Below are 19,607 nucleotides of genomic sequence, written 5' to 3' on the forward strand. Positions count from 1 at the left end.
GACCTCAGATAGCAAGGTATGTGTTTGACGAACAATATACCATCGATGGTTTTCAATAAATTACCAATTTACTTGCTTTCACAGCACATTTCTTGAGTTGCCTGTGAACGGTGAAAATCTGACCTTTGACCTGACCTGTGACGTCATCGGTTTGACCTAGGTCAATGAAATTTGGTCACAAGGTAGTTCCCGGGTGGGGCTATCGAACGCCGTTTGAATTTTGAAAATCCCTACGGGTGGTAGGGTCCGCCGGTAGCCCTACGGGGCGCGGGTTAACAACCAACTTCAAAATTTGACCTCACTTGACCTGACCTTGACCTGACCTCGACCTGAAATTCATCCAGAGGTGGTCCATATCACTTATTGAGTGTGCCTATTGAATTCTATGAGTAAAATGACCCATAAAACATGTGTCGCACATGCCCTTTTATATATTTTGTTTTTTGGTGACCTGACCTGACCTGACCTGACCTTGACCTTGACCTCTGAATGATATTGTATGCAACGAATATTGTCTTGGTAGCCTTAGAACACGTTTTGGGCGATCAGTCTCAGTCCATGACTCCATTCTTCGGCAACTACGGTGCAAGGCCGATACTGTAGAAACTTGCAATTTGTACCCTTGACCTGACCTTGACCTTGACCTCAAACTTTAAATTAAGTACATGTTTTTAGTATTTCGTGATGAGAGCTTTCGATTGGCGTTTGAATTTTCCAAATCGGACCATTAGTTCGGGAGATAACAGGGGGGTAAAATTTACCCCCCCCCCCAGCCCCGCGCGTTCGGCTGGAGACCCCAGCCCCGCGCGGGTTAAGTAGTTAAACGGTCGTGGAGCTAGGTGCTCTCTAATGCGCTAATTCATCTCCGGACAGTCGCTGAGATGGTCCTGTGTCAGCCTGACCTGAAAGTCGATATAAAATATGGTGGAGGTGACTCCCGCAATCGCAATGGTCGAAGTGAACTCAGCAAAGAAACTATAAAACGTTGTGCACTCTGCACAACATCAACAAGACACGATAGTAGGGAAATCATGGATTGGCACATTGGTTACAGCAGGTGGGCTTTTTAGAAACTTAAACCTATAGGTACCTACTGATATAGGACCGGGCCGCCGCGCTGGCCGGGAACTCATGCACACTGGCGCACGAGGCATTAGGCAATAGCAAACCACTTGGCCAACATGGGATGAACACTGGAAACATCATGACACATAAATATCACCACAGTAAGAAAACCGCAATAAGATAACGCACACGAATTTGTCCTATTTCTATAACAGCTAGACATTAGACTGCAACGCGCGAAGAAAGCAATAGCACGGCAGGCACGGCAGCAAGGAAACTGCAACGGCGCACATGAAAATATCCCATTATGATATGGAAATCGCGATAACGCATCGACGTGACAGTAGGGGACGCAGAATCAAGACTCTGCAGTGATTTGTAATTAGTTTGCTAACGGAAAGACCCTATAAACCACAATATTTCAGGAAATGAAGCAGCAAAAGCAATCAAGGCGTCGTCCAAACCGTCCAAACTCCAAAGGCGCTGTTTGTCGTTTCATACGGGCCAAAATAGATGCGGGCAGCCTCTTTCCTGATTGTGTTCGCTTTATGCAAAAGATGTCAACGCAGACACTCTGAAAACAAGAGATGCCAGTAAATTTCACGGCCCTCACACATTTTTTATAGTTGTTTTATTTATTTGCAATAGAGGTTTTTGATTCTATGTGTTGGTTTTTTTATTTATCTAGTTCTGAATGAACCAAAATACGAATTTTAACTAAATTGATGTAAAATGAATGCAAATAATGAGAAATATTCATTTCAAAGTTTTTGACTTAAAATGGGCATCTCAAATGTTCAACAAAACAATCAGCGCATGAGCAGTGGACGGGAAATATGAACACATGCCCTAAAGCATTTATGAAAGGCAGCGAAGCGCTAGCTTGAGCGCTAGGGGATGATTCAGGTCATTCAGGTTCATTTCTCGCCTTTATTTCGCGTGGGCTGCTTGTGCTGGTGGGAGTCGACAAATTTTATTACAGGCTAATAGGAAGCAGGGGTTGTGGTGCAGAGTGAACCTGAGGCCAAGGTATGTTAGGAATTGTGGTAGATACCGTGATTTTAAAGTTTTGCGGATCAAGTTTATTTTGGCCTAGTTGGAGTGCATTTTGTAACCATTTTAATACCAATGTATTGCCTTTAATAAATAGGACAGCCACCACATCTACCTGAAGCCAAAATTCAATGCTTCAATTTAATGTTTGTTTTCCTTGTGAAAAATAATTAAGTGATAAAAGGACAAATTTACGAGTCACTTGAGAATTAAGATGCCTAACACCAGGCTCCTCATCCTTACATTTTTGCAGGGACTGTGGTACCATAATGACATTAAAATCTAGACATATTTTACACACAGGGTCCAGGGATCAGGATGTGAGTCAACCCTGATTGAATCAAATCCAGGCTTATAACTTTCAAAACTTTGACTGTCCATTGACCATTTTCCCTGATGTGACTGATCCTGATACTGATCACTGACCCTTATTGACCTTAACCAACCCTTACTGGCCTCACTCTCACAGACCCTTATTGCCCTCACTGTTCCTGTTTGATGTCACTAACCCTTTATGACCTCACTGACCCTTATTGCCCTCATGCTAAACCAGAATTGGCCTCACAGACCAGTTATTACTTATTACCCTCACTCTGAAACCTGTATCAACCTCACACTCTACTGAATTTGCTAACCCTTATTGACACCATAGACCTTCTCTGACTCTTATTGATCTCACTGACCCTCAGAACCCTCACCATAAATCCTTGTTGCCACTTTCCAGGGGCATTGGCGGTAACGGCCCAGCACCATGTCTCTCTTCACGGCCGCCGACTATGTGGTCTGCGGCATGATGCTCTCCATCTCTGCCCTCATCGGCGTCTACTTTGCCTGCACCGGCGGCCGGCAGCGCAGCCAGGCGGTGAGTAAGGCCTCATTACAGGTGGCTGAAGGACTGGATACATGGAGTGATTTGTGTAGAAATGATTTGTCTGTTTGGAAATGAGATTAAGTTGTTTTTTTTTTAATCTGTAGGTAAGGAATTATTGAGAAAAAGTTGTGTGTGTTTTATTGCTTATGTTGTTTTATTTCGCTTGTATCTTGCTTTTTATGGCGCCTTGTCTATTTCAGTTCAGTATATATCTGCTCTGTGTATTTCTGTCAACATATTTCTGTTGGCACTGGCAGCTGATGGTAAGTGCCACCCCTGATCAGTTTTAAGTTGTCTCTGCCATCTCTGATCATTCCTCCCCCTGTATTCCCCAGGAGTACCTGCTGGCTGACCGCAGTATGGGCGCACTACCTGTCTCCTTCTCCCTCCTGGCCAGCTTCATGTCGGCCATCACGCTGCTCGGTGTCAGCGCCGAGAACTACACCTATGGCACCCAGTTTGTGCTCATCAACGTCTCCTACGTCATCGCCACGCCCATCGCGGCGCACTGCTACCTGCCGGTGTTCTACCGACTCTCCGAGTACTCGGTGTACCAGGTGAGTTCTACCACTGCTCACTGCTACCTGCCGGTGTTCTACCGACTCTCCGAGTGCTTGGTGTACCAGGTGAGTTCTACCACTGCTCACTGCTACCTGCCGGTGTTCTACCGGCTCTCCGAGTACTCGGTGTACCAGGTGAGTTCTACCACTGCTCACTGCTACCTGCCGGTGTTCTACCGACTCTCCGAGTGCTTGGTGTACCAGGTGAGCTGGTGAGTTCTACCACTGCTCACTGCTATCTACTGGTCTTCTACTGACTCTCAGCATGCTCGATGTGCTGGTGAGTTCTACTGACTGTCGGAGTACTCTGTAAATCAGGTGAGTTCTACTGCTGCACATTGCTATCTGCCGGTCTTCTATGTACTTCTACCGACTCTCCGAGTACTCTGTAAATCAGGTGAGTTCTACTGCAGCCCACTGCTAGGTATCTGCCGGTCTTTTACCGACTCCCCGAGTACTCGATGTACCAGGTGTTGTACCCATAGAGATAGTCGTACCTGCCCTTGTTCGACCGACTCTGTGTCGGTGAACAAGGGCAATAGAGTGTTCGGTCTATTAGCTAAGTTCTACTGTATTCTGTCATAGTGCCATTGCGGCCGTATTCTGCCATATTCTGCCGTGATAGCAGTGACAGCCGTATTCTGCCGTATTTCGCGGCACTTATGCTGCCGTATTCTGCCGTGATGGCCATATTCTGCCGTGGTGCCCGTATTTTGCCGTGATGGCCATATTCTACCAGGATGGTCGTATTTTGCCGTGATGGCCGTGTTCTACTGTGGTGGCCGTGTTCTACTGTGATGGCCGTAGTTTGCTGTGGTGGCTGTGTTCTACTGTGATGGTCGTATTCTGCTGTGATGGCCGTGCTCTAGTATGGTGGCCGTATTCTGCTGTGGTGGCCGTGTTCTACTGTGATGGTCGTATTCTGCTGTGATGGTCGTGTGCTACTGTGATGGTCGTATTCTGCTGTGATGGCCGTGCTCTAGTATGGTGGTCGTATTCTGCTGTGATGGCTTATTCTGTCGTGATGACTTCCAGTCACCTGGCATTGGCGCATTACCCTGGAATAGCCGCATAAACAGTGGCAGCCGAACAGCTGTCACCTGTTCCCCTCCCTTCTTCCTACCTGCGTCACAGACTATCACTAATCACACACGCCCGCTGGGTGGGGTAGGTCACCCCCCCCCCCTCCCCGCCCCGGACGGCTGCCAGTGCCACCGACGGACGGCTGACTCCGATCCTGCTGGGGGGGGGGGGGGCGGGGGGACGAGTAGACTGTCTGACCCAACACCACGGTCCGGTACCACCTGATGTCATCCTGCTGGGCAGGAGTCGCATGTCGAGGGCAAGATGTCGCAATGACCGGCATCCGAGCCAGGCGTGACTGAGATTGGTGGCCGCGTTAGGGTCCAGTACTGGGCTCGGATTGCCGAGATTTGAGTTCGCCGAAATGTTTATCCAAGGATGGCTATATTTAACATCTAGGGAATGTAAATTTGGCTATCTAGATTATGTAAGGACATGCACTTTTCGCTGAAACCGTGACACATATGTTCAGGGACACGGCGAGTTCGGGAAACATGTGGCTATGGGTGACTATAGCGAAAGTTAAACCGCTATTTGCTTTTGTCAGAAATGTACCATCTGGCCCGCTTTGTGTTTGCACTGTCGGGGCCCCTTCCTCTCACACTCCGGCTGATGTCAGTCGTCCAGGACCCCCCCCCCCCCCCCTCCCTCTCCCCCGCCGGACCGGGCATTACACGGCGTCTTCATATCGCCTGTCCCGACACAGATGGTGCTGAGGCAGCTCTGTAAATGGGATAGACACTATTTATACGATATGCTCTCCTCTGTTACTTCCAATATGTGTATCTTATTGACAACGATCCAATGGACTCGTTTGCGTTTAACTGTTGGTTCTCTGTGAAGGCATCGGTCTGAAGTTCCTCGAATGTTTCTGAGCGGGTCGTGACATCATTGTGTACTGTTGATCGCGTTCATCAGACGGCTGTGAGACTGCTGCTAACGGAGCGAATTCCTCGTCCCTGGCCCACGGAGTTATGAAATGTCTCGTCATGCTCGAGTGGAATGCAGCATCAGCCAGTGCTCCTAGAATGTTAGTATGCAAAGGCACGCTTACGAAACCGGCGCTACAACGAATGTTATTTCGGTCAACGTGTGCTTTAGCATCAATGTTATTTGCTGAATTTTGCATAACGACAAACGACAAAGCAGATTTTCGTTTGATTTTTATTTTGTGAAGCTCTTTGTAATGTCCTTCTAGTTTCTACAACGAGTGAGTTCACCTTTCTTCACCTTTCCATGGGTTTCGGTGCCTTTTCCTCAATCTTCGCACAAATATCGATACTGTAGTTGTTTCGTATGGTTTACCTGTGTTAATTTGTCTCCGTTTCAGTACCTGGAGTACCGGTTCGGCACGCTGACTCGGATGCTCTGTTCGCTGGCGTTCTCGCTGCAGATGATTCTCTACATGGGGGTGGTGCTGTACGCGCCGGCCATTGCTCTCAGCACGGTTACAGGTACGGCCCGGGGTGATACACCTGGGGACGGGAGACAGCTGGGGGCGCCGCCGGGCCGGGACACAGCTGGGACGCCGTACGGCTGACACAGCCTGCCTTACACAGCTGGACAAACAGGAAACACTGCTCACATGGCGGTTACTATGGATATGTTACGTAATACCACATCGAGTCGCATGCTTTGAGTCAGAGTCCCTGACTGTATGTTGGCGCACGTAATGCGGGATTTAGTCCGTACCGTGAGTCGGTCTTCTGGCACGGATATAAGGGCACGTGACAACAGAGTGATGAAGCCTGCATTGTTTTATTCAATGCCTTGTTGACTGTACGCGCATGTGTTTGTGCGTATTTGATCCTCGCACCTTTGCGTGGTCAGATAATCGTCAGCACGTGTTGTACGGTCTATTATCGATCCGCTCAGTGGGGCCACTTAGGACAATAATGAACGTCCGCTCGCTGACTCCAGCAGCTGGTCGGAATGGAGCGAGCGCCGGAAATAGATCAATAGGTAGAGGTACCCTTTATGCACGTAAGGAGACTGAAACCAGCGGCTTCAGAAAGCGAAAGTTTTTCGCGTCGCAGTTGGACTATTATCACATTCCGTCATTGTTTTGCAATCGGGTGGAGTCACTTTCCTTGTTCCTCGTCAAAGCAGCGTTGATTTTTAAGGACAGTCGTGTTGCCGTAATGCCGTATTTTCTGCGACACATGTCCATTGTTTCCGAGTATTAAATGAACAACACCACTACCGACTCGCGTTGGTCGGGCCGGGCCGTGCTGCCGCGCTTCTGCGCCTTTCCGTGCCTCCGGTCGGAATAGAGGTTATCTCCAGCCTCCCCCCTCCGCTGTGTATTCCGTACTATTCCGTGTGCCCGCATCAGCACCCTCTGATCCACGCTGCGCTGTGTGCCCGCGCACGGCCGTACCGCCCGACACAGCAGTCTGTGTACCGTACACGTGCTCTTCGCGTGCCTGACGGACCGGCAGAAATGCACAGTCATCGTGCGGGAGGGATTATTGGGGGATTTGTAGTAAAACTGGAGTTACCCTTTTGCTTGTTTTCTTCTACAGCTAAACAGATGGCATGCTTCAAATGCTTCATGTTGTTTGGGTTGGTATATTTACGAATACATTGTATCAGTTATTTTCAATGTTGATGCATAAAAGCGTGCATTCGGAGCGTTAAGGCCGATCTAATCCAGTGTGACTAAAATGACGGGTGGCTGCGACTCTGTCTGCAGGTATCAGTCGGTGGCTCTCTGTCCTGTTGGTTGGTCACCTTCTAGGTTTCTACTCTAAAATATCCTCATCTGACCGGTACTGTTGGCAGGTATCAGTCTGTGGCTCTCTGTCCTGTTGGTGGGTCACCTTCTAGGTTTCTACTCTAAAATATCCTCATCTGACCGGTACTGTTGGCAGGTATCAGTTTGTGGCTCTCTGTCCTATTGGTGGGTCTGGTCTGCACCTTCTACTCCACACTGGGAGGCATGAAGGCCGTCCTCGTCACCGACGTCTTCCAGGTAAGACTGTCTTCGTTTAACCGGGTATGGGATGAACCTGATTTGACCTCGGGTGGGCGTGAACTGACCTCAGGTGAGTCTGACCTGACCTTAGGTAGACCGGACCTCGGACTGGTGTGACTTCATTTTACCTTTTCATGACGCGGACGATACGCGTACTGGTGCGGAGACAAAACATTGTTTTTCACAAGATAAGACACGAGTTGGCGAGAAACGACCTTTTCCATGATCTTGGATAGTGCGGACAAAATGGAGATGGGTCTGAGGTGTCGCCAGATTTGTGGACGGGGATGACGCCGGCGAGTTTCCAAGCGGATGGGAAGATGGAGGAAAAGATGGAGTGATTGATGATGTGAAGAAGATGGGGTCCTATCACAGCAAAACTACGCACAATCGCGAATGAGAGCAGAGAGCTGCGTTATGTCAGTGCTAGCATTTTCCTTTGGTTGTTGCCCTATCGCTGTCCATGATTTTAAATTTAATCGCCATGCGGTCAAGAATATACTCGTCGTTGCGACAGGTATGTCAGGCTGCTCTTGCCGCTGTGTTTTCATCCCCAAACTGACCGTTCGCTGTGCGCCTTGCTATTCTCCGCAGACCCTGCTGATGTTCGCGGCCATATTCACGGTGTTTTGCCTAAACTATAGTTAACTCTGCCCCTTGCTATTCTCCTCAGACCCTGCTGATGTTCGCGGCCATATTCACGGTGTTTTGCCTAAACTAATAGTTAACTCTGCCCCGTGCTATTCTCCGCAGACTCTGCTGATGTTCGCTGCCATATTCGCGGTGATCGCCGTGGGCTGTGTGACCATGGGCGGACCGGCAGAGATCTGGCGAGTCGCAGAGGAGGGAGGCAGGATCGAGTTCCTCAAGTGAGTTCACATTTCACACTCTAAGGCACTCTGTAATTGTATGGGCACTGGATAGCCTGATGTGGTGAAACGCCCGCCCCAAAACTCATACAACACACCGTTCTTTCCACTTTTCACGGCTCATTCTGCCTTTTACAACTCTCTCCCGCCTCATCAGCTCGTTTCTTCTGTTCCTATTCCCCACCACAGCCCCGTTTAGTGTTTCAGTTCGCATCGCCGTCCCGATCACCATGTTCTGTCGTCCCCAACTTAGGCTTTCCTACGCCGGCACTGTAAGATCTGAACCCCAGGCTCCCCGGAAATGCCGCCTTATGGACCAGTATTATAGCTTTGTTTAGACTGTCGCGGCTGTCTGTGAGGGTGTCCGATTACATCTGAGAACGTCTCACTCTAACCACGTGGTGGTCTGGGTGGGCTGTTACACGTTACGGGTACAGTCGTGTACAGGTTGATGGTCCCCTACTCTTTATCCACCGGGTTCCTATGGCTCAGCATTGGCAGCAGCCGCCTGGTACCGGTAGGCTGTGCCGCATGACCGGAGAGTGAAGCGGCACAGTCTACCCACGCCGTTTGACATCGGCTCGGGTCGCCGGGTGGAGCGCTTTGTAGACCAGCTGTCACGTCAGACCAGCGCGAGGGGAGGGGCTCGTCTCGGTGGTTGGCGTGGGCTGGGGAGTGGTGTGGGGCGTGTTGGTGGACCATGGGGGCTGGGCGGGTTGTGTGGTCACTTGCTGCATTGCACATTTTGCGTCGCTTAACAATTGCATTCCTGTTTTTGCTAAGCACAATGCACGTAAGACCCAGCGAATATAATTGACTTGTGCATTGTGCAAAACGTGATTTGGCACGGTATCGAGGCAACCATAGGTCTTGTGCCACATATATGCATGATATTTAGGCAATACGCTTATGAAAATGGTAGATTGATCCTGGATGTCAATTCGTATGCTAAATGTCGACATGTAATAAATGAACGAATGAATCAATCAATCAATCAATCAATCGACAATCGACATGTAGATATAAAACCGTATAAATGGCTCGCAACCACTAAAATCAAACCAGATCCTAACTCGGAAAAGTAGCCGGAGCCCCGCTGAGGCTCGAACCGGGACTCCACGTTGAAAGTTTTGCCAATGATCCATCATCATTCCACCAAGCTAGAGCGACCGGCACCCGAAACCACAAAAACATTCATTGACTTTGCTGCCGACCTCCCGGCCCCGCTGCCCGCCCGGCCAGACTTTGCCCCGGCCGTGGCCACCATCCGGTGTAGCTCAGCGTAGGAGTGCTAGACTGTCAAACTGACCGATAGTGAGAGGCCCGGTTCGAGACGCTTCGCGTGCTGGATGTTTATTTCTGTGTCCGAGGCTATGCGATTAGTCCACTTTTCAGAAAGATTATTTGGTGACAGGTCTGTTTTCTTTCTTTGCTGCAATTCATGAGGAGACCGTATGGACCCTTACCTGTCCTTCCGCACCCCACTTGGGAGATGGGTGTTTGAACCCCCCTGGGTTTTGTGAATGTGAATTTTTGGAGGGTGGATTACGATCGGTTCTATGCGACAAGTGACCACACACACCCAGCCCCAGGTCCGCTCACTCCCTCCCCACATCACCCCCGCCCCACACCACACTCCAGCCCGCCTCATCCACCGAGCCGAGCTAAATAGACAGGCCTGACCTTTACCCCCCCCCCCCTCCCCCAGCCGGTGTAACGCAGCGTCCGGTCAAATCGCTCTACCAGGCGACCCGAGCCGGTGTCATACAGTGTGGGTAGGCTGTGCCGCTTCACTCTCGGGTCATGCGGCACAGCCTACCGGTACCAGGCGGCTGCTGCCAATGCTGAGCCATAGGAACCCGGTGGATAAAGAGTAGGGGACCATCAACCTGTACACGACTGTACACCACGCCTCTTAGTGAAATCGTGAACCGAACGAGATCATTGCTGGTACCGGGTGGTGCCGCTTAATCTGTATTTGTGTATGGTTTGCTGGTGCTGACTTGGTACGAGAATAGGCCGTGCACCGATACTGTTGGGCCCAGGGCTGCGGAGTCGATGGATTTTCGGCGACTCCGACTCCGACTCCGACTCCGGCTTTCAAAAACCAGCTCCGACTCCGACTCCGACTCCGGGCAGAATTGTCGACTCCGACCGACTCCAACTCCCGACTCCGACTCCGCAGACCTAGCAGGGCTGCGGAGTCGACAGATTTTCGGTGACTCCGACTCCGACTCCGGCTTGGGTTTCTAAAATCGACTCCGACTCCGACTCCGACTCCGGTCACAACTGTCGACTCCGACCGACTCCGACTCCGACTCCGACTCCGACTCCGACTCCGCAGCCCTGCTGTTGGCACTGCGTGTGTCTTAGTTTTTGTCCGAGACTTGAATCCAGTACGATCCCAGGAGATTCAGATGTTTTCCCAACAAACACAAATGATACAATGTGCCAAAACAGCTGCCTCAGTGAAAAACACCGGCAATGAAGCAACGCGACAGGATGGTTGGTTCTGGTCAGGAATGTTGTTTCGACATACTATTGTCAGAGGTTGGAAATGCAACAACGAGCTCCACGATCCGACTAGCCACGTCATTTCTTATCCATTAATGCGCGGTCATGCTCATCACTATGGTACGCTAGTTCAGTTGAGATTTTCGTCTTCACACAAAGGCAGCTTTTCATAAGTCACGCATGGTGATGGGACTCGCACATTTACTTGTAGTGTTGTGTATACCATGCTTCTGTCTTCACTTTTACCCGTGTAACTCAATATGCATCGTTTGTCGGATCCCACAACGGCCTTAGTTATACGCCGACTAAGTGGAGCACCTAATTCATGTACCGTAGTGACGTGTTGTTACTGGTTCCAATCAATGTCGCCCTACGTCGCTTATGCTTTCGTCGACATTTTATAGTATATACATCTGTACTAGCCGCACCAATCACATCTCTATTCTTCTATCTTTGACAGGATTTCTCTTTTGACCGAATGTTCTGACCCCCCCCCCCCCCCCGCCCCCCAGTATATCCCCAGACCCCACGAAGCGGCACACGGTCTGGTCGGTGTGTCCATCTGACACCCCCCCCCTTAGTTATATACTTAGTTATACGCCGACTAAGTGGAGCACCTAATTCATGTACCGTAGTGACGTGTTGTTACTGGTTCCAATCAATGTCGCCCTACGTCGCTTATGCTTTCGTCGACATTTTATAGTATATACATCTGTACTAGCCGCACCAATCACATCTCTATTCTTCTATCTTTGACAGGATTTCTCTTTTGACCGAATGTTCTGACCCCCCCCCCCCGCCCCCCAGTATATCCCCAGACCCCACGAAGCGGCACACGGTCTGGTCGGTGTGTCCATCTGACACCCCCCCCTCCCCCTCCCCCAGTATATCCCCAGACCCCACGGAGCGGCACACGGTCTGGTCGCTCGGTCTGGGCGGCGTGTTCATCTACCTGTCTCTGTACGCGGTGAACCAGGCGCAGGTACAGCGTCTGCTCTCCGTGGGCAGTCTGCGGCGCGCCCAGCTGGCGCTCTGGATCCAGTGGCCCATCCTGACCTGTCTCAGTCTGAGCACCTCGTTCGCCGGCCTGGTGGTGTACGCTCACTACCACGGCTGTGATCCGTTCGCCACCGGAAAGGTCAAACTGCCAGACCAGGTGGGTGTGCTTCCTAATCTCAGAAAAGTGGAGCGTTCAAAGTAAGGCATTTTTGCGCGAATATTTTGGGTTAGTAAGCAGTGTGTTGCAGCTACATAGCGGCTTGAGATGCTCTAGGATAGCTGCTGATTTGTAGCTTCCTGTTGAGAAGTAAGAATGTCTCAAGAACAATTTGTTTTCATGTTATCAATGTAACTTCGCGGAATATGATAACCAGCTCGCTTGTACCCTCTTGTATGATCCTACCCCGTACCCGGCTGTGTGTTGATACTAGTCGATGGCCCATGTCTGTCCGTCCATATCTCATGACTCACCGTCTGTCTGGCTCTGCCGCGCCGTGCCGGTGCCGGTGCCGGTGCCGGTCCCAATCTCAGCTCACTGGTCCGGTCTTCACTCCGCCGCCGCCCCCACAAAGCGTGCCCGCCGACACTCCACTAACACGCCCCAGTGGATGTGTGACCACAACTTAGCGATAACGTCAGTGGTGAAGGCATTGCAGGGTGGGTGCTTTCCACGCCGCCCGGCAAATCCGCCCAGTCAGATAGTCCGAAACTGGGCGGTGTTATCATACGTGCTTGTATTTGGTCAGAGAATAGGGTGATTCACAACACATGGCGATGCAGACAGTAAAGCGAGCCATATAAGATGCGCAGTTGTGTTTTCTGGTTTCCTTGCTCCGTTTTCTATCGCTCTCTCACTCCTTTCCCATCTTTTTCAGGTGTTGCCTTATGATAAATGCTGTTTAGTTCTATTGTCCCGTATTCCGTTCCCTCGGCCTTCTCACATTCCCCGTTCTGTTCCAGCTGCAGTGCCCCGTTTTGTGATGGACACCCTGCTGTGTTCTCTGGCCCCGTTGTGTGGTGCGGTCTGACCCTCGTTTCTCTCTATCTCTCCAGCTACTGCCACGTTTTGTGATGGACACGATGCGCGACATTCCCGGGCTGCCCGGCCTGTTCGTGGCCGGTATCTTCTCCGGCTCCCTGAGCACCGTCTCCTCGGCCGTCAACTCACTGGCCGCCGTCACCGTGCACGACTACGTACGGGTGAGTGGACCGCGGCCGGCGCCGGGGCACGCAAACTGACTCCCGCTGCTGCTGCTGCCTGGTCTACTGTTTTCTAGAGTCAACTGGCTGGGTCATTCTCAAACGATATCGCACCTTTGTTCGAGATGCCAACTGGCCAATTGGCTCCGTAGCAGCTTTGTTCAACTATACTCATAACTGATTGCTCGTCTTCCTATGTGATATCTCCTTAGTTTTGTTTGTTTGTTTGTTTTGTTGGGTTAGGCCCTTTCGGTCCAATGAGACCATTTCAGAGCCGGAAGGATGATAGGATATAGGGTGAGACATTAGTCTGGGCAGGCACCCTAGTGAGTCGCCGGGGCTGAGCCGATCCAGAGGCCAGACCATCCAGCCCCAAGGCACTCACTGCACCCGGCTACTGGGTGCGCTCCCTCGGGAGCAGCGGTGCCGCTCCAAGGGAGCAGCCCGCATGAGATAAAGTTGCCTGTCCAGCCCGGAGGGGGTTTCGGCGTGGAGGAGAAGGATTTCAGCATCCTGAGGATAGAAGCACGGAACGGTGATATCTCCTTAGGAAGCCTTTCGTGGTTCGTCTTGCTTTATTGATCTACGTAGAGTGTATGGGGTGACCTACGTTGCATCAGGCAATGTAACCCGTTCAGAACTCTTCATTTGACCCACCTCATATCTGTGCATCTGTTTCCGTGTCGATCCAGCAGGCCGCTTCCATTATAACCTGCCTTGGTTTGTTGCAGCTGTTTCCGTGCTGGTCGCAGCAGCCGGCAGTTTAACCCCCCCCCCCCTCCACAGCTGTTTCCGTGCTGGTCGCAACTCGCAGCAGCCGGCAGTTTAACCCGCCACCCCCCGCCCCTCCGCAGCTGTTTCCGTGCTGGTCCCAGCAGCCGGCCGAGTGGGAGCTGCCGCTCACCAAGCTGCTCTCGCTCGGCTACGGCCTGCTGTGCCTGGCCGTCTCCTACCTGGTCTCCAAGGTGGGCGCCAGCGTGCTGACCGCGTCTCTGACCATATTCGGTGCCGTGGGCGGCCCCCTGCTCGGAGTCTTCACCCTGGGGATGTTCTCCACCGGCGCCAACCAGCGGGTGAGATACCGGGAGGGGAGTGTCGGGTGCACTCCAAATGCCCGTTGGTCGTTGAGGGTGAGATAGGAGCTCTATGTAGACCATTATTAAGGAAGGGTCCATTTCCTTCGATTGTCGAGTGCTCATGAGGCTGGGGAATGGATGACTGATTAGAGGATGGGTAAGCTTTTGCTTGTTGTATGGGAGTTGGAATTAACGACCGTCTGCAATGCAATGACTGGAGTGGGGGTGTTGAAATCTTACGTCAAAGAGATGAGTTTTGACTTGTCTGGGAGCTCGATTGAACAACACGATGCGTCCTCTGGTGGTTGTTATTGGCACTGTTTTTACCCAGGCCCCCCCCCCCGTCAGGGCGCCGTGGCCGGTCTGCTGGTCGGCCTGGCCATCAACCTATGGATTGGGTTCGCGCCCAAACCGCCGGCGGCCACACTGCCAGTCACCACCGACCTGTGCCGGAACGACACCCACGTGGCCGGCGTGGTGCTGCCGGCCTACGATGACGTCATCGACGGCAGCAGTGACGTCATCAACGCCACGGCCGCGCTGGTGGAGGGCGCCAGTCCGCTCACCGACGACAGGTCAGTGTAAGGGGTAACTAACGACAGGTCAGTATCAGGGGTAATGGGCGCTGGTGGAGGAAGCCAGTCCGCTCACCGACGACAGGTCAGTATCAGGGTAACGACAGGTCAGTATCAGGGGTAACGGGCGCTGGTGGAGGAAGCCAGTCCGCTCACCGACGACAGGTCAGTATCAGGGTAACGACAGGTCAGTATCAGGGGTAACGGGCGCTGGTGGAGGAAGCCAGTCCGCTCACCGACGATGGGTCAGTATCAGGGGTAACCACAGGTCAGTATCAGGGGTAATGACAGGTCAGTATAGGGGGTAACTAACGACGGGTCAGTATCAGGGGTAATGGGCGCTGGTGGAGGGCGCCAGTCCGCTCACCGACGATGGGTCAGTGTAAGGGGATACGGTGGACTTTGGCAAAGTGGGACAGGGTGCTAGTTAGAGTTGCAGGGATGTGTCAGTTGGAATTTGTTTCACTGTCCTATCCATGGTGTATGTAAATAAAGCTTACATTTTTCTGGCATTTGAATATCTGAGGCCATCCGTGAACTAAAATGTCAGCTTTCAGTAAATGCCATTTCTACTCCACCCAGTTTATCACTTAATCTGACGCCGATCAGTTACCTGCACCTGACTCGGCTACCCTCCCGCTCACCCCTCCCCGCCCCTCTGTTTATTTCAGCGGCTCCAAGTACCTGTACCTGTACCGCCTGTCGTACATGTGGATCTCGATGGTCGGGTTCCTGGTGACGTGCCTGGTGGGTCTGCTGGTGTCGCTGATCGGTCCGCGCCGGTCACCGCCCACCCCGCCCGGTCTGCTCAGTCCGCCCGTGGCCTGGCTGAGAGGGAGGATGGAGCCGCAGGTTAGTCAGGGATAGAGAGGAGGTCACATAGAAAAGAGGAGTGGTTAGTGAGGATAGGATAGGCTGGCAATACCCAACTCCCATAGAGTAAGACAGGCTAGAGGTGTCATGTGGGAGCCTGGGCACAGCGCCATCTGTGTGGCGCCGAGTAAATAATGCTTCAGTTGCGCTGAACTTCTGTGTTTTACGTGGTAGGTAATGCTCTGTAATGCACCTTTGCTGGCCTGTTAACCCGCGCCCCAGTGGCGGTCTCAGCCAACTTCGCCCTAGTGAGGGGGGGCATATGTTACCACCCACCTCTAACTCAAAAACTAAGAGGGCTAGAAAGACGCGGTAAAAAGCAGTCGATAGCTCTCAATGCGTACGTTTGAAAGTATTTCAAACATTTTTCACCTTAGAGCAATATTGGGGTCACCAGAGGTCATCAAAGGTCAAAATTTGCCAATTGTCATTATATTTTTCAGAAAACATGCCGCTATCTCAGGAACTATGGTAGCTAGAATAACGCAGGGAAAAGCAATCGATAGCTTTTGAACTCTTCTTTTGAAAAGGTCATTATCAATATTGACCTCAGGTCAACGGTTTGGCCTCCAGAGGGCAAAAAGTCCAAAAATAGCTGTTTTTACGAAAAGTGTTTTTCGACAATAACTTTCGACTACAAAAAGCCACGACATTTCTATTGCCAGAATCGTGTTCCTCTCGCCGAGACGCGTCGAATGAACTGTAATTTGACCTTGAATGGTCAAGTTGAAAATTTGACCTCAGGTCAAGGTCATGACCTTACCGGAAAAGGTCATGTTGCATATCAGTCGATGCGTCTCAACAAGGCAAACACAATGAGACCATCCCCAGCGTTCTATCTCTTTCCAATCGCGAGTTATTGGCAAAAAACTGTTTGTAGCCTCAAGTGACCTCGGATGACCTGTCTAGAGGCTATCAGCAAAAATGACACCTAGGTCATCACGAGTGGACTAAATCATTGTGATTCTGAAATATTTGGACTGTTCCGATGCGTACACACGGATCTAGAGGCATTTTCATTTTTCTCCATTGACTTGTAATGGAAAGGTTTCGCCACTGACCTGACCTTAGGTCACGGATATAAAAAATCCGAGATATACAAATTGTAGGCGCCTATAACAGCATGCAATCCACCAAGTTTGAAACCTTTCTGACAAACACTGCAGGCTGGACATGATTGCAAACTTTTTTTAGGCTTGGTCAGTTAACTTGACCTGGTGACCTGACCTGACATGACCTGGGGTCAAAAATTTCACACATTGTCCAAAATTGATGTACCAAAAGCTACCCCAAGCGGCGCGGCGCTACGCGCCGCGGTTTTTTATTCACACGCAAAAAACGCGACAGGGTGGTAACATATGCCCCCCCCCCCCCACTGGGGCGAAGGTTAAGTGTCGAGGTGCACCTCATGTCTAGCCAATGGTAAAAGGTTGGTCATTCTCTGTCGTATGTGTCTCAGGCCTCGCTGCCCTATCGATATGCCATTAGATGTATGAGTATCCCTGACTGATTGTGTCTGCTGTCTCAGGACTCGTCACCCAGCCGTATGAAGCTGAACGGCAGCAATGTCGGCACGGAGATGGACCAGTTTGAGGCCAAGACCTGGCTGTGACCGGGCGCTGGGGCCGCCTTCGACACCGGAGGAGGAGAGGGTGATGGAGCTGAGCGCCGACCCCAGTGAACCGTACTGATGGGTCGGCGTCCATCGGGTACCAGCACAAAACTGCGAGAGACTCATCAGCGGCCATGTCAGACGACAGAGCGAACAAGGACCAAAGAACGTGGTGAGAAACACTTGAGTGCCAGGCTGCTCGGAAAAGAGAAACTCAGAATGGTAAGAAAGTCATAAGGAAAAAACTCAGTGGTAAAAAACTCAGCTGTGAGAAGTGGAAAGTGAAAAACTCAATCGTTGAGAATCTCTGAGCGGTGAGAAACGGGCCACGAAAGGCATTACCGTGAATCTGTGTTTCACCGATAGGACCTGTGGTGTTCATTCGGTGTTTTTTTCTGAGACAGTATTTGTTATTTGTTCTGAATTTACATCGAGTTATGTTTTGTAGCATAAATTTACCACGTTTTGAGCTTACCGGTTTTAATTATTTTGAATGCAGGCCATTTTCGCGCGTTTATGTACTGTGTTCTTTGTCAGTATTTGTGTACATTTATGTGCTAATGTACGGCAGCAGTGAACTGCTTGCGGCGTCGGCGAACGCTGACAGCCATTTGTTGTAGGCTTCGCTTCACCGTTGTTTGTTTAGTGGATACTGGACATATTAACCTACACTGGTGATAAGCGGGCTGACGGGGCTGTACCGGCGGTCCCCGCTAAACTGCTCCCGGTAAGAAACGTCGTGCAATTAGAAGCCGTCCTGCGGTCCTCTTTTGGCCGCACTGACTTTTGAGGCACTAACCAGAGTGTCGTGGGAGTTGGAGTTGTCCGTGTATGATGTCGGACTCTGTAGATTGTCCCATCCCCGGGCCGGACGGCGCGGCACATTGCGTGCCTGACCGGGCCACCCGCGTTGTTGGTACGTTCGCGCTGTGTAGATGTGCGTGACCCCTGTCTCGTGTGTCGTCTCCCTCTGTCTCTTTGTGGCGTCCCTCGTTATGGAGGTGTTAACCCGGTGAACCTGTGATCTGTGCAGCTCTGTGGACGTGTCCCACTGGTCCCCTGAGAGCGGCGCAGACCGGGGGTCTAAAGAGATTGTCGACGGTCAGACCCGGATGTTGCCGATACGGGACACCGGTGTTACGTGTTATGTGTAGCCTGGGTGTTACGTGTCGCGTAACTCGGATGTTACGTGTCACGTTACTCGAGTGCTACGTGTTACAGCACTCGGATGTGTTACTTGACCCGGGTGTTCCTGCTATGTGACTCGTGGGTGATTTACCAGGCCCCTCGGAAGAAGCGCACATGTCGCTGTTACAGATCACCAGTTGTATATTTCGTCTGGTTCCAGTCAGTGACCAGTAATTGGAGCATTGCCCGCGTTTCCTATATTCGCTCAACAGGGGCAGTCGCTGAACGACACGGTACCATTTCGATAGCGCCTTCCGTGCATCAGGAATCTTGTGAAAGACACCCCTTTTATACTGGCTTCCATGTCGTATGCCTGTCACCGACTAGCTACCTTGTTGGACTTTGCCTTGTTTCGTCTCAGCTATCTCTAAAACGGTGCTGGAGATAGGGCTGTCAAATTATCGAGAAGCGGTCGTGAATTGTCACTTCGCTGGCAGCCGAACGCAGTAGCAGTGTATACCATCTACTGCAATAGTTGTGTGAAGAAATGTGTGGTTTGAACGATAAGAGCTTGATCAGTGTGGCCATTAGACTGTGTTTTCGGTCGCTAGAATATGTTTTGTGATTATGCGGTCAGGTTTGTCTAACGAAGGCGGCTGTTTTGATTGGGCTAGTATTTTGTGTTCCGAGTTGGGTTGTCGAAACTATGCCATTTTCAAATTATACATGACATTTTCTCCAGTTCCGATAAGCAGTGTTTGATCTGTGCTTTCTTTGCAACCAAATCAGATCACATTGAGAGTGTTTAGTGCGATTTACGAATCTCATTTATTCGACATATTTAGTTGCAATGTATTCACGTGTGCAATGTGCGATCTGTCGGGTGCTCACCGTTGTGCAGTGGGATTACTGAGCTCCCACTTTCGCGCCTCTGTGTTTGAGTGCGGCATTTGTACTCAATGTCTTCCTCAGCGTGCCCGCGACGCGCCGAGCGCCGTACATATCTGTCGACTGGTGTGCCATTTACGCAATACAGCCACTGGCGTGTAAACTGACCCTCTGGGTGGCGAGAGAGCGACGGTGGTCTGCTGAGTTTGACCTGACTCGGCTAACTCGTGGGTGGCTGGTGAGTGGATCTGCCGTTGTTATGAA

At 51.1% G+C, this 19,607-nt stretch overlaps 1 protein-coding gene across 3 annotated transcripts; it reads left to right on the plus strand.

Annotated features, from left to right (window-relative positions):
• The first annotated feature begins 1,925 nt into the window (after positions 1 to 1,925).
• LOC122384554 (putative sodium-dependent multivitamin transporter) lies at positions 1,926 to 19,506 on the plus strand. Of its 3 annotated transcripts, XM_043372092.1 has the most exons (13): positions 1,949 to 2,094; positions 2,843 to 2,980; positions 3,325 to 3,546; positions 5,963 to 6,086; positions 7,417 to 7,445; positions 7,535 to 7,606; positions 8,363 to 8,478; positions 11,878 to 12,148; positions 13,045 to 13,191; positions 14,046 to 14,264; positions 14,616 to 14,842; positions 15,514 to 15,694; positions 17,244 to 19,506. In XM_043372092.1, the coding sequence occupies exons 2-13, from the start codon at positions 2,870 to 2,872 to the stop codon at positions 17,325 to 17,327; spliced, it is 1,803 nt and encodes a 600-aa protein (XP_043228027.1). In that variant the 5' UTR covers positions 1,949 to 2,094; positions 2,843 to 2,869; the 3' UTR covers positions 17,328 to 19,506. The 3 variants fall into 3 exon arrangements, with proteins under 3 accessions (XP_043228026.1, XP_043228027.1, XP_043228028.1); XM_043372091.1 differs by lacking the exon at positions 7,417 to 7,445 and having other exon boundaries at positions 1,926 to 2,094; positions 7,506 to 7,606; XM_043372093.1 differs by lacking the exons at positions 1,949 to 2,094; positions 7,417 to 7,445 and having other exon boundaries at positions 2,741 to 2,980; positions 7,506 to 7,606.
• The last annotated feature ends 101 nt before the right edge of the window (positions 19,507 to 19,607 follow it).

Source organism: Amphibalanus amphitrite, unplaced genomic scaffold, assembly GCF_019059575.1.
Source record: "Amphibalanus amphitrite isolate SeventyFive unplaced genomic scaffold, NRLGWU_Aamphi_draft 000193F_arrow, whole genome shotgun sequence".
Lineage (NCBI taxonomy): Eukaryota > Metazoa > Arthropoda > Thecostraca > Balanomorpha > Balanidae > Amphibalanus > Amphibalanus amphitrite.

Excerpts from the sequence above, each read along its gene's own strand:
- LOC122384554 (XM_043372091.1), top strand. The coding sequence starts at position 2,870 with ATGTCTCTCTTCACGGCCGCCGACTATGTGGTCTGCGGCATGATGCTC. Across the intron at positions 13,192-14,045 it reads CCGTGCACGACTACGTACGG|CTGTTTCCGTGCTGGTCCCA; the intron begins GTGAGTGGACCG and ends GCCCCTCCGCAG. Across the intron at positions 14,265-14,615 it reads CCACCGGCGCCAACCAGCGG|GGCGCCGTGGCCGGTCTGCT; the intron begins GTGAGATACCGG and ends CCCCCCCGTCAG.